The sequence below is a fragment of the Salminus brasiliensis genome, chromosome 6, assembly GCF_030463535.1.
Source record: "Salminus brasiliensis chromosome 6, fSalBra1.hap2, whole genome shotgun sequence".
Taxonomy (NCBI): domain Eukaryota; kingdom Metazoa; phylum Chordata; class Actinopteri; order Characiformes; family Bryconidae; genus Salminus; species Salminus brasiliensis.
Window position 1 is genome coordinate 38,193,050 of NC_132883.1, and position 18,410 is coordinate 38,211,459.

The window sequence follows — 18,410 nt, forward strand, 5'->3', positions numbered from 1 at the left end:
ACACGCTCAATCCTTCAGAGTTTAAATAGTTGTATCAGATCAAGTGACCAGCAGTGAAATATCGGTGTGCTAGAAACTCTTAACATACACTTTTAGGACAAAAGTATTGAGACTGCCTAATTCATTGTTTCTTCTGAAATCAAGGCAATTCAAAAAAGAGTTTATCCTGCTTTTGTTGGAGTAACTTTCTTTACTGTCCAGGGATGGCTTTCTAATAGATATTGGGGCATTGCTGTGAGGATTTGATTGCATTTAGCGACAGGTGCATCAGTTAGGTCAGGATGTTGGATTATCACCACCTCACCTCATCCCTAACTCCCCCAGCTCATCCCAAAAATATTGTATGGGGCACTAACCATCAGTCCTGACAACACAGTACCACCGCTCCACAGGTCATTGCTGGGGGGCTTTAGACCCCTCTAGCCCACACCTGACAGCAAGCATGGTGCCCATAGGTTCTTGTTTATCTGCTTCAGACAGTCCTATTCTATTGTCAGTGCTTTTCTACAATTTGTGCATCTGTGTCAACAATGGGCCGAGTTTAGGTGCACGTATTTGTCACTGTACAGTGTACAGCGAAATGTGTCCTCCGCATTTAACCCATCTGGTAGTAACACACACGTGTTAGGGGCAGTGAGTACACACACACCCAGAGCGGTGGGCAGCCAACTCCAGCGCCCGGGGAGCAGAGAGGGTAAAGGGCCTTGCTCAAGGGCCCAACAGTGGCAGCTTGCCGAGCCCGGGAATCGAACCCACAACCCTGTTATCGACAGCCCGGAGCTCTAACCGCTGAGCCACCACTGCCACACCACTGTTAAGGGGTGTCCACAAATATTTGGACATATAGTGTACTTTTAAGATGCACAGAACAGAACACATGCAGCATGTTTAAATTGTGACACAATGAATAAATGAATCTGGCAGTTGTTCTTTACATTGTGTCAAAACTTCATGATGAATGGACCAATAGAAACACTCCAAAATTACACAGACTATAATCTTTTTACATTGACTTCCTTTGAAAGCTGCTATATTGGAGATTTTTCTTTTTTTTCCACGAGAGGGATGATATGAAGATTCTTCATCCTTGTGTCAGTTTTGAGAAGCCCTTGTTGCATGAGCCACTTGGTCATAAGTTCAATATTCAAACTTTTCAGTGGAAAACAACTGTTACTTGCCCCAACGCATGTTTCAGCATGCCTCCTATCCATGGGATCCAAAACAATCAGCATCCTGAAAAATATGGAAATCTGCTCCACAGCCCTGAGCCTTCTAGCCTTGCCAGTCAGCAAAGGAGCATCAGATGGGTTTGGACTTGTAGATTCTCTCATCTTTGTACGAGCGAATCTGAAGGATGACTGAGAGTCCGTGCAGCTTTACACCATGCAAAATAATGCGAAAAAGCTCATATGACAGATTCTCAGTCAGATTTGAGCTTCACTATTGGCCAGACTTTAGACGGCGTACCCAGCTGTGTATTCGTCTGGATATGAACAGCTTGTAAGTGCATGCTAAAATTGGCTATGCAGTGTAGGATTCGTATATGATACTACATGCCTGGCTGTAGGCAGGGTTTAAACGGCCTGTACTTTTCTTTTTCATCCACGCTCTCTTGAACACTATGTCTTTCCCTTTGGGAAAACGAAATGATCCGTCAATCCAGTTGTCTGTGCTGTTGGGAGGCACCCTGAATTTTCCCACGGTGTTCCTGAGGTGAGAAAGCAATGGTGAAATGCCAGAGATGCATAGCTGTACTAGGAGTGTTACAGCACATGAGTTTTAAAGACTTTGTGATTCTATAGATCTAGTGTTGTTTAAGCTTACTCAGTAGCTACTGACGCCTCATTTCTGTATGCCTGTATCAGAGAATGTTCTGGGAAAGAGGAAAAACATAATTCTTGGTCAGAACTATACTCTTACAAATAAAGGTGGTTCTGTGTTTGTAATAGAGATTTGTTAGTGTGAAGAACCTTTAAAAGGTCTAAAGAATTGCATCGCTCAAAGAACCATTCGAAACTGATGTGACTAATACTGATATAACAATGGAAATGTATGTAGTCTTTGTTGGGTCAAGCTATATTTGGGGGTAAACAGAACCTTGTGTAGTCAAAGAACCATTTCTGGATGTCTAAACTGAACTTAATAGAAAGATGTTTCCATCCAGCAACAAAAGAGGTTCACTAATATGATGAGAAGGACCCATATTTCAGTACCATAAAGAACCCTTTTAGCTACACCTGTAACAGTTGCTTCACAGTCTTCAGTATGAACAGTGTGTGTATATGTGTGTGTGTGTGTGTGTGTGTGTGTGTGTGTGTGTGTGTGTGTGTGAAGCTCCGGGCAGCTCCGGCAAGCTCTCTGGGATTGCAAGTGACGTGCTACAACACGCCCGGCGGCCTGGCACACACACCATTATCGCCCAGGCCCAAGAGCCTGCCTCAACCTGCACTGGTCCAACGCTCGCTTTCTCCTTCTTCATACTCCATCATTTTCTGAAATGCACATCCATTTTTTTCTTCCATCGTCTTTATTTGCTTACTTTTTTTTATCCAATCTGTTCTGTAATTTACTATAGATAGTTTCTTCAGCTTCTTATCCTGGATTTACTTGGTAAAGGTTTTAAGCATCCCTTAGGCTGTGTTCACACTGCAGGGCAACTCAGATTCCTTGAATCTGATTTGTAGACTGAGCGTTCAGATATAGCAGCCAAACCTGATTTGTATGCTCTGGCTTAAGGGAACAGCACTCATGAATATGCTGACTAAGAAAGGGCATGCTAAACTTAGCAGACAGGCTGCATCATTGTGGCCGCCTGGATGCTGATGTGTACGGTTACTTAGTGTCTTTATCTAGCTAATGGATTGATCAGGCTATAAAAGTAGACCACTTTACTTCACTCAACTAACTACAGCAGCAGAACATGATATATGTTTAACATAGAACATTAGCTAACATGCTAACAGGCTTTTTATTGAAATAACACTGAATAACTGCTTAACTACATTTTTCTTGAGGCAAATTCTGATGCCAAGAAGCACTAAATGACAAAAAAAAATCAAATCTAACTAGAAATCTACATCTCATGTCCAGAAATCCACACGTTTGGAATTTTATGTAGCTTTTTGTCGTTCAGACTACAGAAAAACAGGCTGGAAAAACGGATTTGTGCTGCTAGACAAAGCCACATCCAATAAACCAGTAGAGCCTCAAAAACATTAGTAAATTGAGCTGCAGCTGAAATTGCTTATATAAGATGTTTAGTCTGTGACCGTCCCCCTCAATTTGTTTACTGTTTATTCCCTTCTGCAGGTTAGAACTCCCCCATTACATGACGTCCACAGACTGGGTGATTTTTAGCAGTTAGACTGTAAGGCCACTCGAAGCTCTGAAATTACACTCCATAAAAACATAATTCTGAGTAAATTACCTTTCCATTCTTTCTTGGACACAGATATGTACATGATTTTACAGCTCTGGAGTGGTGCAACTGTCTAACTGCCTGCTTGTCAAGAGACAGGAGATCATTAGTTCAAATCCCATCAAAACCACGGTTCTCAATGGTGAGGAGCCTTGAGATTAGGAAGACATCCCCCAACATGGGAAGACTGAACTTTTTAGTGTAGTTGAGACTACACTAAACTAATGCAACGCTCTGAAATGAATTACTTTAGCATTTTAAGTAGGCCTGACTTTTTTTTTTGTTTTACAGCAATTTGATTGATTGTTGCCCTTTTACCTTTTTTACCAAAAGCTCCATCAGCACTGTACATTCTCAAAGACAGACAGATTAATACTTACTAAGACAATTGCAAATGGTGGGAATAAAGGAGGGTGTGTCACAGTTGGGCGTGCTCAGACTCCTCTCACTGCACACAGCTGCACAGAATGATTTATGCTTGTCTATGTGTGTGTGTATTCTGAATGTCCATAATTAACCCTCAAGCAGCTTCGGTGTACAGCAGTTGTGTGTTGTGCTACTGAATTTGGAATGGGCTATATTATGGTGTGCTTGGGGGTGCAGCAGCCCATGTCAGTCTCTCCCAAAATGGAAGGTACACACACAATCCATCTGCTAACCAACCATATCACTTTCACTTCTGTACCATGACACGTTTACAAGAGAAACGCCAAATCAGGGAGGATAGGTGGGGTGGCGGGGCGTATTATTATTGGTTTGGGCCGTCTGACAACACTGAGGGTGATCTATATTAAATGTAAGTCATTCACACCCTGTCCAGTAGATGGCAAGGGTGCATATCAAGAAGGAATTGTCTGGTCTTGTCTTTGATCCTTTGTGCATAACCTCACTGTCTAATAATATTGCTAGGTGACATTGCGGTCCAATGCACTGCAACTATGGCCTAGGACTCATGAGTTGGAATCCTGAACCATGCCACTTTGCCATCAGCAGCAGGAGTCAGAGAGAGAGCCCAACTGGCCATGGGTAGATGCTGCTCTTTCCCCTCATCACTTTTGTGCAATGTTGGCCAGCACAGGCGTCTGTTAGCTGGTGTGGTGGAGCTGGAGACCCAGCACTCTCCTCCAAGCCTGTCAGCTGCCTGGCTATGCCGCATCAGCGGCGGTTTGAAAAGAGGCGGTGGCTGCCTTCACGGGTGTTATGTCCTTACCCTCCTAGTGTTGTAGTGTTGGGAGCATTGCTAGTCCTAGGGGAAGCTACGAAAGGGTGGCTCAATTTGCAGTACCATATTGGAAGAAAAAGGGAAAAAATAGATAAACAAATGACCACTGTTCTGATTGGCTGCATGCAAAGCAAGTAATTGATTAAAACTATATATAAATATATATATTCTTCAATGGTTCTTCAGTGAAGGCTATGGTTCTATACAGAACTGAACCATTTGTATAAAAGAGGTGTGTGTGTGGGAAGAACCTTTAAATTCTTTACCTTTTTTTTTAAAAGTGTATACAGTACAACATACAGTAGGAAAGCCTATTGTAGATGGATGCTTCTTTATAGTACACTTAGAAATGGTTCTTTATTTGTATAATGTTAATAAGCTGAATCTGTGGATATATACAAATGTTGCTCTCTTTTGTTGGACATCGCAACAATCAAAGCTAATCTTCAATTATTCAAATTAAATTAAAACACTGTCAAAGCACCGGCCTCCTGGACATTGCTTAAGCCTACACGCTTAAGGCGTAATTACAATGCCGATGACGAATCAGAATAGGAAGTTGCTTTACTCTAGGCTTAGCCTTAATCTGGGTCTGGAGAACTGGCTCCAAGTGTTTTTTGGACTGAGAAAACTCATGTGTAAACAAAGACTTGCCATACTGAAACAGTATGGACCTTTCAATGCATTGGGCAAATTCAGTTCGTTTTCTATTAGAGCAGATTACTTATACAATACTGATTCTCCCTACCTGATGGCACTTGGTGATATGGCCACAACTCAGAAAATAACACTCTTCCCCCGGCCTGAATACAGATCAATATATATATATATATATATATATATATATATATATATATATATATATATATATAAATAGAGTTATGGAGTCATAATAGCCCCGGTCGGGTATCATAAGAGTTGTTTCAGAGGAAGTAGGTATGTAAATGAGTGCTAAATGAGCAAGCTGAAGAAACTGAAGCTGTAATCTACCTGCAGGCCATGAGAATTGTAAAAACTAAACTACTGAGTCAATTAAGGGCTGTAAAGGTACGGGATATGTATAAGAGGCATGTATGCTTGTGCAAAAGCATTGAACTGAACTCAAACAAGATTCAAAAGCTTAAACTTGACGCAAATGCAAAAGGCTGAAGGACAGATCTGCTCTTGTGTCTGCCAAAGGGAAAGTCAGGTGAAGTATTGTGTATAAAGGGCAAAGACAAAGAGCATTAGTTCACTTTTTTGGAAGCGCAGTTGGCCCGACACCAGAGTTGGAGTCACCCGTCATGTTTTTTCAGGTTTAGTGTGCTGACGCACATAGCATTACAGAATCTGAATCATATTAATTCAAGTCCACACAAAGTCAGTTTGTTCCCGGAAGGTTAGATTTTGGTTTCCTCCGGTGAATATTTGGGATGTCTTTATAGCGTTAGACAAGTTCTAACATGCTGTACGTATGTGTGTGTGTTTGTGTGTGTGTGTGTGTGTGTGTGTGTGTGTGTGTGTGTGTGTGTGTGTGTGTGTCATCACCAAAGATCACAATTTAATTCTGATATACACTATATTACTATATTACATATACTTTTGGGGAAAGTTGGGGGGTTTGGGACAAGGTGGGTGGGTGATCATTCATCCTGACCTCACTAACGCTCTTGTTGCTGAAAGCATTCAAATCCTCACAGCAGTGTCCCTCCAAAATCTAGTAGAAAGTCTTCCCTGGTCATGAAGTAGCTGTTGCCTCCAGCCTCGAAAGGCTTTTGCTAATGGGCTAAGTTCTTGGTGGTTGGTGTGGCGCAACAGATAACACCACTACCTACCACTGAGCTACCACACCATGTGGGAGACTGGGGTTCGACTCCCGGTCTGGGTGACTTTGCTGCACTACATTAATAAGAGTCCTTGGGCAAGACTCCTAACACTACATTGGCCCACCTCTGTAATACAAGTAACCTGGATAAGAGCGTCTGCTAAATGTGATAAATGTTCTTGTACATTTTGTGGGCACACATATTATCAAGAGTCAAGACTGTCACATAATAGATTTAAGGTTCTGGACTTGGCCGTTTTACTTATGTGCTTTAAAAAGAGGACACAACAGTGTTGAAGGTTCACAATATGCCAATATGAAAGCTACCATTAATAGTTTATGTTATGCAATATTTTTGCCATATTGATCACTGCTGCCATGTTGCCATTTTTCTGCATATATCAATGATTCCTGTTAAATTCAAACCCTGCGCTTGCCTTGCAGTACTCTCCATTGCTGAAGAAGCTGTACTGTCAGATCGCTAAGACCTGCCCCATTCAGGTCAAGCTGGCCTCTGCTCCTCCACATGGCAGCGTGGTACGAGCCATGCCCATCTACAAGAAGGCCGAACACGTGACTGAAGTTGTCAAGCGCTGCCCCAACCACGAGCTTGGGCGTGAATTCAACGAGAGTAATTATAGAAGTTTTTACCTTATATCTGATCTTTAGCTAGTCAATACTGAACGTTTTTCTATTTGCTCTAAAATTACTACAGATTTGCTAATAGGGAAGTAGAGTAAACACTAAACCTCTCTCGCTCTGTCCAGGTCAGTCGGCTCCAGCCAGCCATTTGATCAGAGTGGAGGGGAACAACTTGTGTCAGTATGTGGACGATCCAGTAACGGGCAGACAGAGTGTGCTTGTACCTTATGAATCCCCACAGGTTTGTTTACATGAAAAACACACACACACACACACACACACACACACACACACACTCATAAATACACATATATCAGTTAATGGATTAAACAGTCCCTCACAGCACAGAACTATAGATATCCACTACATATATATACATAACCAGGTTCCTCATTAAATTGAAGTGTTAAATACCAAGAAGGCACTTTATTCTAATGAGATGTTTATGCAAATGTCAAAGAGTGATACTTTTACATGGGTTTGCAGACGTGCTTTGACTGGCCTTAAACAAGCCCAGTAATTACAGTTTCAGTAACAGCACCAGTTGCAGTTCAAACCAGTCATAAGAGCCTCTTTTCACCTGGTGAGGCCTTCATGGCTTTGTGCATGCAGGTCCACTAATGTGCTGCCACCTAGAGGTGAGAATAAGAAAATATTTCTTATAGCCTCCATGGAGTCCAGATCGATTTATGGAATGCGATTTCTCAACCAGGCCTCTATCAGTATGTGTTAGGAGCTGAAATAGAGCTCAAATGTGAGACCTGACCTGAGAACCAGACCAGGTTGAGAACCACAGGCTTAAACTACCTGCTAAAAAGTCCAAAATAAAGATTAAGCAAAATAGCACTGGTTAATCTCTCGCTGTCTGTGTGTGTGTGTCTCTCTCTCTCCTGATAGGTGGGAACAGAGTTCACAACAATTTTGTATAATTTCATGTGCAACAGTAGTTGTGTTGGTGGAATGAACCGCAGACCCATCCTCATCATCATTACCCTGGAGACAAGAGAGTTAGTATTCTTCTTTTTGTCCTTACTGTGGTGTTTATGACTGTCTAGCCTCCAAATGAGCATCATTCTGAACTTCTCCGGTTCTTCTTACAAGCTTGTTATGATCTCCAGTCAATAGAAGTTACTGTACTTATCTAGCACTTGAGGGACTACAACAATATGGTGCATAACCCTGTTTGGTAGCTCCTCAACTGAAGAAGAAATCGGGCTACAGAAAGAAACTTTGATTACGTAAAGGTGCTACAACGGGGTCACTAAGCGACAACGTAAAAGAACCATTTTTGGGTCCATAAAGAACCATGTTTGTAATAGAGATGTGTGTGAAGAACCTTTAAATTGGTTAAAAAAGGAGCTGGGAATGTGAAAAAAACATATACATTGGTAAAGAACCTTTACATTGATTTCTTTAAACCTTTAAATCGTGCCTGACACATACTTCACTTGTACAGAAATGGTTCTTTACAGCACCAAAAATGTATCTTCTAAGGCATCGCTCAAAAGAACCTTTTGTAACACCTTTATTTTTAAGAATGTAGCATAGAAATGAAAGGGGTCTCATTTCCAGCTAAATCCACTGGCCTTCGCTGAAAAGGAGAACACACCCATGATAGACACTCTAGCTTCGTACCAGTAATCCCCTGTACTTTTATGCACCTCACGCTTTTCATCCAGAATGCAGTTCTCTGTGCTCTAAACTCACTGAATAGAAGTCATTAGGAAGCTTTGAAATGATCAACGTTGTTGTCCACGGTAATTCTCTGGACACAACAGATACAGAAAGTCTGAACATCACATGGTTTTCCACGTCTTTTCCAGCGGTCAGGTGTTGGGTCGTCGTTCTTTCGAAGGCCGGATATGTGCATGCCCAGGCCGAGACCGCAAAGCAGACGAAGATCACTTCAGAGAGCAGCAGGCACTTAACGAGAGTGTGGCCAAGAATGGCAATGCCAACAAACGCAGTGAGTCAAGCACCATCTTTAACTTGGTATTTCAGCCTTGTTTACCCCCTTGTTTAAATTCTGACATTATTATTCAGATATTAATCATAAGATTTACAATTCAATAACTACTACTAATTATTTGGCAACTAATATGAATACCTTATGAACACTTGCCTACACATGTTCAGACATGTAATGATGAGAGTAAGGAATTGAAGAGTTAACATCAGGTCCATTATTCTCAAATAAATACCTGCATTACAAAACTTAATTTTGTTTATTATAAGAGAGGGTTGCTTTAAAATATAAGTATAATATATATATATATATATATATATATATATATATATATATATATATATATATATATATATATATAGCATAATTTTATTTTACACAGAATTTTAAATAAGACAATTGTTTTTTTTGTTCATTATTCTGAATTGAAAACTATTCTTAACACCATAGGACACTACTTCTAGGACTTTTTTGACATTGCTTTTTCAGTTACAACCAGTCTGTTTCTCAACCTCTTTCTCAACATTTTTCAGGCCTTTAAAAGCCCTTATCTTAAAGCAGAATTATATGAGAATTGGTATTTTTTTTATTCTATTACGATGTTTGTGTAGGTTATGTCTCACAAACAGTCATTACTCATTTTTACATGACCATTTTCCAAACTCTCTCCATAAATTACATTAACCCAGAATGTTTCTGTTACTATGCCTTTAAGACTGGTGCATGGAAACAAGCTCTGCCCTGTGCCCTGTGCCTGGGCCTCATTCAAAAAGCAGTACAGGCTGAAATTCTCGTTAAAAAAAATTTAATGAATAACATGACTGAGCTTCTGAATTCTTTCTATTACACAGATTTCAGACAGACCCCACCCAACATTCCAGGCCCTCCCATCAACATCAAGAAGAGGAGACATGGAGAAGAGGAGATGTACTACATCCCGGTGAGTGCAGAGGGCCACTCGTTACAAAGCTCATATATTCATAGTTTGGATAAAACTTGTCGGCCCATTGTATTAGTATCAGTTCCACTCTGCATTGCGCTGGTATGAGTGGATCAGAATAGAACAGAAGTGCTGCTGGAGTTTTTAAACTGTCCACTCCATTAGACACTCCTGCCTATTGGATCCACCGTCTAGATGTAAAGTCAGGGACTGAATACCTGCATGATACCTGCTCTTTGGTGGTCCTGTCTTTGCCATATTCATATAATGGTTTGGGGGTGTTTTGCAGGTGCGAGGGCGGGAGAACTTTGACCTCCTCATGAAGATCAAGGACAGTTTAGAATTAGTGGAACTGGTGCCACAGCAGTTGGTAGACTCCTACAGGCAACAGCAACAGCAGCTACTGCACAGACAGTGAGTATACACATGCACACACACAAGCACAAACCTATCTAAAGGTCATTATGTAGGGCAGATGCATGTTACTTAATGAGTTAACTCAAATGATTATTTATTCAATTAAGTTACTGTAATGGAAAGTATCTAAGCTAGCAAACTACACACAGGCCCGAATCTGCATGTATCCATTTGTTCCCCTGACACATTCATTTTCTTCCCATTGTGTGATTCACAGGGGCCACGTGACTTCTCCGTCTTCCTATGGGACACCGCTGAGCAACATGAACAAAGTCCATGGAAACATCAGCAAGCTTCCCTCAGTCAACCAAATAGTGGCTCACCAGACACAGCAGGGCGCAGGGCCCTCCAGCATGGCACACATGGGTAAGGGGCTTCCTCAATACTCCCAATCCTCTCAATTAATATATAGCCTTTCGCTATATACTCCTGTATGATTCTGAGGAAGCATTAACTGTAAAATAAAGCAGCGCTGGTCCCAAGATTTTGACACTGGCTTGTATTCACTCTTAAACATCTCCTATTCATTTACTGTTACAATCCCAGGTAAAAGGGGGCTTGTGCGTGTCTTTCATGTGTACATGTTGTGTATATGCTATATCTACATCTATGTTCCCTGTAGGTGCAAACATGCTGGGAAGCCACCACATGCAGTCAAATGGTGACGTGAATGGAGCGCACTCCCAATCGATGGTTTCTGCATCTCACTGCACCCCTCCTCCTCCCTACAACCCAGACCCCAGCCTCGTCAGGTACTTCACCCTGCAGTAGCACGGCCACAAAAACACACATACAACTGACTTATATTCAAGCGAACCAATCAGAGCAAATGATTCATTTTATTCATGCTGTAAAGGCTCTAACTGTTACTCTGCAGATGCAGAAAGCTTAAGCTGTAATCAGTTATTCAGTCTACTGGGCCAAAACATGCCTGTTTCCATTCATGGTTACAAAGCACTGTCTTGTCCTTTTTTTATTTGTTTACGGATATTTGTGAATTGTCATTTTTGATAGCGAGACTTGGGTATTTTAGAGAGCTGCGCTACAGATGACCTGAAAGAAGGAAAGATTGACTGTCTTTAACATCCATCCTTTCTGTTTACCTTTTTTTTGTACATAATAAGATTTGATATTTTTTCTGCTGGTCAGAAAAAAATGTGTTTTTCAGTGAGAAAAAATATTCTCACGCTCTGAGAGGTTTCTACTAAAATTTTAAATGGAAACAAATGGACTGTTCCAAAGCTGTAGAAATGCCTCCCAGTACAGCAAGTCAATAGAGTATGATCATTATTTAGTGACACGTTATACTTATTTACATGCATGACATAAAATGCTGTTGTGTGATATACTTCTACAGTCTTGTGCAAAATTGTGGGCACCCCTGGTTAAATTACATGTAGGGTTGGGCGGTATGCACTTTTTTCACACCATCTCAAACTATTACGGCGGTATATGATATTACTGGGGCCAGGGAGTAGCCTAAGCTGTGCAGGTAGTGCAGATGGTCCTTGTTGGAGTTTATGTGGCTTCTGTACAATATTTAAAAACCGAAAAATGAATAAATCAGACCAGAGATTGGGTGAACACTGTGCATACTTTTATATCAGTCATTCAATAAATGTTAGACTGCCAGTCTGATAGTTATACATATACTGATAGTTATACATTTCTACATTTTCTGTGAATCAGGAGAGAGAAGCCGATTAGCATTAGTTTAGTTAGTAATACAATAACGACTCAAATTGAGCGACTGTTGTTGGAAGGCAGAAGCTAAAAGACTGACGTTTTTTACTCTGATGTTGGTTCTGTTGCTTACTCGCTATGCCAGCCTTTACTTAGCAGCATGACTACAGATCTGCTGAGTATTAGACAGCTCTGCACAGCTGCTGTTGACCAACCAAATGGAAATGAGAGCGGACAAGCGAAATTTGCGAACGATGCCCGATATTGGGGACGGCCGTTGTTAGGGGACTAACTGAATAGTAAACACGCAAAACACCACAGCACAGAAAGTGTTCCAGCTAATTGAGGCTGAAATCACACCTGTTTAGAGGATAAAGCCTCATATCTGAGGGCAACAAGTTGAATGAATGGTCTAAGGAGTGCTTTGAGGCACATCTTTCAGACCTTCATTCTGGTTTGCTTGCTCTGCCTTTTATTCAAACTCAGCACGTCGCTAAACTCGCAACTAAGGTGAGCTTGGATTTTTCCCACACCTGTTTTCAGAATGTGACATCACCAATCAGTGAGCTCCCACAGCGCTCCCATCCTGTGGCTCTCTTAAATGCACATGCATGAATGAGCTTATTTGGCCATGTACTAGATAAACACAGAATTATATAAATGATAATATGCACAAAATTAAATAAATAGGAATACAGCTTTTTTTTATTTAGGAAACCAACAAAATGTGTCATTTAAACAGGGATGCCTAAACCTAAAGACTGCAAGTCTTATGCAAAGTGAATGCACTGCAAAAAAATATCTTAGCTAGTAAAATGAACCAAAATCCAGTCTAAATGTCTAATATATTTCATTTCTGGAACTGTTTGTACTTGTTTTACATCATTTTATCTAGTGAAATTTGTATATCAGAATCTATATGCATTTATCTAGTCTTTTTTATTAACTAAAAAAAAAACTGATAATAATTTAATTAACAAAGAAATAATCTAGATAATGTTGCTTTTTAAAGAAGCTTGCTAATGCCAAAAAAAATTCACCAGATAAGATTACTTAAAAGAAATTAAATAATCTTTCTACCATTATAATATTTTGTAATATTTATAATATTATATTAAACAAAATACAACAATCTCAAAATGAGAAATATTAGATCATGATTATGGTTAAATTTAAGATTTATTTGCCAAGATATGCTTTTTTTGCAGTGTCCACTTGTTTATGTAAGTCACGCCTTATATATACACCCCATAATATAAACAAAAACATTTTTTAGGAAATATATTGTATTCTCATGTCTACTTGTTTTGCAATTAATTTGTTACTCCGGCAAGATTATTTTCCATTCTTTTGCCATTACACTTTGTATACCTGTACAGTCGACAAATTAAAGGTAAAGTCCGCAAACATGGCAAAGCATCCACTTTTAATAGTCTTGTTGACAGTAGATGAATCATGTCAATTACGGCACTTGCTCAAGTTGTGATGGACTGTTATATAAAATTCTGTACAGTTACAAAACAAGAAAAAAGTCTAGAACTAATTATTACATTTAAAGCATTTATTCATTAAAAGAGATGCACAAAGCAGATGTAGCGTCACAGGTGCGGAGTCTACCTTTAAATTCCTCATGTTACATTTTTCATGTCCCATACCTGTTCCTGCAATACCAAAACATTTCAGTGTTTTTTGAATGTATGTAGCATTTCCATGCTTTTGTATTTATAATAAAAGTGTCAATGCTTTAAAAAAGTTGTTATGAATCGTTAATGGAACAGCACGCATGTGATTAGATGTGTTTAATAAATGCACATTCACAGTTTTACACTTAGAAACAAGACATTGTGCATGATATATAGGTTTTTTTTTTTTTTTGCTGTTCTTAACTGTTTGTGTGTTAGTATTAAAGGAATAGTTTAATGAACAGTTGAATTCACATCAACATGTATTACTTACCACAGCTGCATTTAATCAGCCAAGATATTGAAAGTGACCTATGTGATTCTTTAGTTTAGAACAGAGGGTGCCAGGCTAATGTTGCTAATAAACATTGGACTATCAACAGGTCAATACATGCCACAGTCTAAATTTGTTTGCTTCTAAAAATTATTCAAAATAGTTATGATGATTTATTAAAACAGCATGGATGAACCTTATTTATGCATTAAGCTAAATGTTTCTCAAAATGGCTGTCCCACCATTCAAGTTTCTTTTTGTGTTTATAGACTAAAATACGTCATACGTCATTATGTATGGAGATGAAATTGGTGACAGCCAAAGTCCAGCGCTTCTTATAAATGTTAGCCTAGCATTTCCTGTTCTAAACGAAATAAGCAAACTTCAGACGTTTTGGCTGGATGCATCTGGGGTCAGAGATAAATCATGTTCATATGATTTTTCATCAAACTATTGCTTTAAGATTAGGACTACACATACTGCCACTTTATTTAATGAATATTATTATTATATGCAACATGTTGTTTCAGTAATTCATCATCTCTGTGTTATACTGTAGGATATAATACTGCCTTTGTCTGGTACAATGTTCTCCATGGTCAAAATCTGTAATTCCCAGGATGCAGCCCCTTGGTCTTAGTGGGATTCCTTTTTTCTCTGAACAGCTTCTTAACCAGCCTGGGCTGCCAAAACTGCATCGACTACTTCACCTCTCAGGGCCTCCAGAGCATCTACCACCTGCAGACCCTCTCAATGGAGGTAAATAAAGGGAATCTGAGTTTTTACCACCTAGGGTGGTTCATCATTAGATCTTGCTTCCATTGGCAAGCCCAGCATTGCTAAACATCCACACCTAAATCTCAGTGTTTTGGAAGCTAACTCATTTACCTCCCTCCCTTCCTTCCCCCTTCCCCAGGATCTTGGGGCTCTTAAGATCCCAGAGCAGTTCCGCTTGGCCATCTGGAGAGGCCTGCAGGACATGAAGCAAAGTCATGACTACGGGCAGCAGCTCATTCGCTCCAGCAGCAACATGGCAACCATGGCCATCGGCCCCAGCGGGGAACTGCAACGGCAGCGGGTCATGGAGGCCGTGCACTTCCGCGTGCGCCACACCATCACAATCCCCAACCGCGGCGGCCCCACGGGGGGTGAGGAGTGGGCGGACTTTGGTTTCGACATGCCAGACTGTAAGACACGCAAGCACTCCATCAAGGAGGAGTTTGCTGAGGGAGATGTTCACTGAGAGGGAGACATCGCTCACTCGTTTTATGCTTTCTTTGTCATAATCTGTTGATTTTTTTTCCCTGCCAAGACTGAAATGGACAGTTTCAACAGTTTTAATGTCAATATAGTTTTTTTTTTCATGATCTCACTTTTACAGGGTACTGAAACATGCACAATGCAACAGAAACACCTCCCAGATCTCAGATCCCAGAGTACTATCAGAGAAAGTTGAGATAAGCTTTGCTAACACTTTACTGAAGGGCAGCATTTTGACCCCTTAAACTCTGTATCTATGTAAGCCCAAAACCCATGTATGCAAAACCCACTAAACAAATTAATTACTAAATAATTCTTTGTTTATTAATAATTGTCTTTGCATTAGGAATAATAACTGAATAGTAAGCCAGCGTTTCAAGGGATTGGGGCTACATGACACCTACATAAGCTTTTCATGATGAGATAATCTCGTCAGATTCATTCGTCAGTGTCAGTGGTCATAAAGGCTGCTTTTGTCAATTTTGATGTCATTTGACCTCAGCAAGTGTTATGACAACTGGTGCTAGCTGGAATAAGGCTTTATAAATGCCTGAATATGTTACTATGTCAGTTGTCCTGAACATTTTATGTAGGTGTTGTGTAACATTGTGAATACTGCCCTTCAGTCAAGAGTTACAGAGCATAAGAAATTTGGAAGAACCTATCCATGAGTTACCAGTTTATTACACTGAATGGTGCTCTGAATGTACATGGTTCAAAAAAGCCTCCCAGAAAAAAACTGGTCACATGCCGCATTTCTTCTCTAGTACTTGGTGATACATCCTCTTGCCTTAATGCCGATACCAATCTTGTCAGGAAAGGACTACACTAAGGTCTCCTGAGATTCTGACTGGCCAGCAAAATCAGACAAAACACAGACAGACAGATGAAACAGGCACACTGTGTGCACTCAGGTTGGGGATCAGTGGACTAAAATGCACTGGATCTCTCTCAACGGACCAGGGTAACCTATACCTGACAGGATTTATGTGGTCACTGAGACAAGATGATGCATTTCCAAGTCATAAGAAATAATAATAATAATTATCTAGTGGGCTTTTTAATCACATACAACATGAATGAAGCTTGTTATAGCAACACAATCTCCGCCAAAACTAAACCAATCAAACAGAAATGTAGCAAGTGTGTGTTGATGTAACGAATTGGTAACACTTTAGTAAAACAAGTCCCAACATCTAGCAACTCAAGCCTTATCTAATAGCTTGTTAATATCTGTTAATTACGAATTTCAGTTATTTACTGTTTATTTAGTGACATATTTTAAATGAATATTTTTAAATGATCAAAACTTTCATAATAGTTTGACTTAGTTATTTAATACTCATAATGCATCGCTCATTACTGAGTAGTTAATAATTAGGAAATGCTGGTATGAAACTGTTTAAACACTTAAACTTGACTTAATAATTCTAAACATAATATTATTGATAATTTCTGTGTTCAAAGTAAATATACATTTAAGTAGGTCACTAAAAAAGGGTAAACAATTGAAATAGAAGCCTTTTATTAATGCATATCATCACTGTCATGCAAAAACCTAATATCTGCATATTTGTCCTTTTTCCATTTTGACATAATGTAAATCTAGCAGTGGTTCTTTACATGCTGTCAAAAAGTTCATGATTGGACCAATAGAAATGGAAAAGTGACCAGGATTAAAATCTTATTACACTGACTTCCACTGAAAGTTAAGTTAAAAAGTTTTTTTGGAGATACAAGGTGTTTGCATGACAGCGATGATATGTAATTATAAACAGTCACTTATAGTTTTTTTAGTGTTTCTTTTTTTATTGGGATCTGTTATTATAAAGTGTTCCCACCATCTTGACACGCTTGGCACATTTGAATCAGTGTAGGTATATTTACCTTGCATGCACGCTCACTCAGTTACGCCTACCAAATGGTTGCATTTAGCAGGTTTACAATTAGTGACTATAGCAAATATGCACAATTTGTAAGCCTGTTTTACTAAAACCACTCTAGGAGCAGCACAGAATCACCACCAGAGCAAAGCTGCCAAGGGCCCAACTAGTAGCATCCAGTCAGCCTTGGGAATTGAACCAACAACCTTCCAGTTGCGGGCTCACCGCTCTAACCAATGGGCCACAAATAATCGCATAGCTGCGAATTGTACCTGTTTGGCAGGCAGACCTAATAAAGTGACCGAAGAGTGTAGATTCAGAGTAAATGTACTCCATAAACTGTCAATTCAGCATAAAAACACGTTCAAAATATGACACGGCATATATAATCACTCAGATTAAGGCATATGGAAAATAAGGAGTGGCCAGTGTATAATAACAGAGGGTTGCTTCATATGTGTAACTCAGAAATACATTATTTTGACCAATGGGAGAGTTGTTCATAGTCCATTTCATTTTACACATGGAGACATGTCCAACAATCAAATGATTCCTATCAGATTGTGTCTGGATCAGTTTAACAGGCCTCATCACGGATACCAAAACTCTGGTGTGGGAAGACGTTCTGAGCTGAGCTCTGAGGGATCTTAGAGTACAGTGTCTTTAGGTACAATCCTGTGACGATGTCATACAGAGGTTTATTCATATAAGTATTTGTAGAAATACATGGTGATGATCACAAATGCGCAGCGGTACGGCACCACAGGAAGGAAACCAACGGTACAAGAATTGAGTTTGCACCTCGTATTGGAACCCGCCACCCTTGTATGAGTCCTAGTATTAAGTGTCATGTTGTTTACTTAGCGCTAAATGTATAATGTAAGATATTGGGTTTAGAAAAAGGTTTTAAAAGGCATTTGGAAACAGTACGACTCGAAAAAAAAAACACCCCCCAGCTCTGTTGTATTAGCCTTGCAGGACAAGGTTTTATTTAACATGCCAAACAGTTGTATACAGTTGTTTTCTGTTCCAATTTGTGTAGATTGTCATTGTTTTTAATAGGCTGTATAATACTGGTACAATACTGATAATGTAGACGGAGTCCCACAAATATTGACCACAGCCCAGGTATTAATGTCTTTGGGGGAATAGTGCTACAGACCTGACTTCCCATGTTTTACACTGGACTAAATATAAAACTTTGGTACATTGTTCTTCA

General features: G+C 39.8%; 1 protein-coding gene across 3 annotated transcripts in view; it reads left to right on the top strand.

Moving 5' to 3' along the window:
* tp73 (tumor protein p73) overlaps window positions 1-16,607 on the top strand; it is a 43,140-nt gene extending 26,533 nt beyond the window's left edge. For 2 of the 3 annotated variants that reach the window (XM_072682306.1, XM_072682308.1), the window contains 10 exons: window positions 6,889-7,075; window positions 7,212-7,327; window positions 7,984-8,093; window positions 8,910-9,052; window positions 9,904-9,992; window positions 10,282-10,406; window positions 10,627-10,775; window positions 11,032-11,161; window positions 14,714-14,807; window positions 14,965-16,607. In XM_072682306.1, the coding sequence (XP_072538407.1) occupies window positions 6,889-7,075; window positions 7,212-7,327; window positions 7,984-8,093; window positions 8,910-9,052; window positions 9,904-9,992; window positions 10,282-10,406; window positions 10,627-10,775; window positions 11,032-11,161; window positions 14,714-14,807; window positions 14,965-15,291 (1,470 nt within the window). In that variant the 3' untranslated portion in view covers window positions 15,292-16,607. Of the gene's footprint in view, window positions 1-6,888; window positions 7,076-7,211; window positions 7,328-7,983; window positions 8,094-8,909; window positions 9,053-9,903; window positions 9,993-10,281; window positions 10,407-10,626; window positions 10,776-11,031; window positions 11,162-14,667; window positions 14,808-14,964 lie in introns of all 3 variants that reach the window. The other variant, XM_072682307.1, reaches the window with a different exon arrangement.
* Window positions 16,608-18,410: the final 1,803 nt, after the last annotated feature.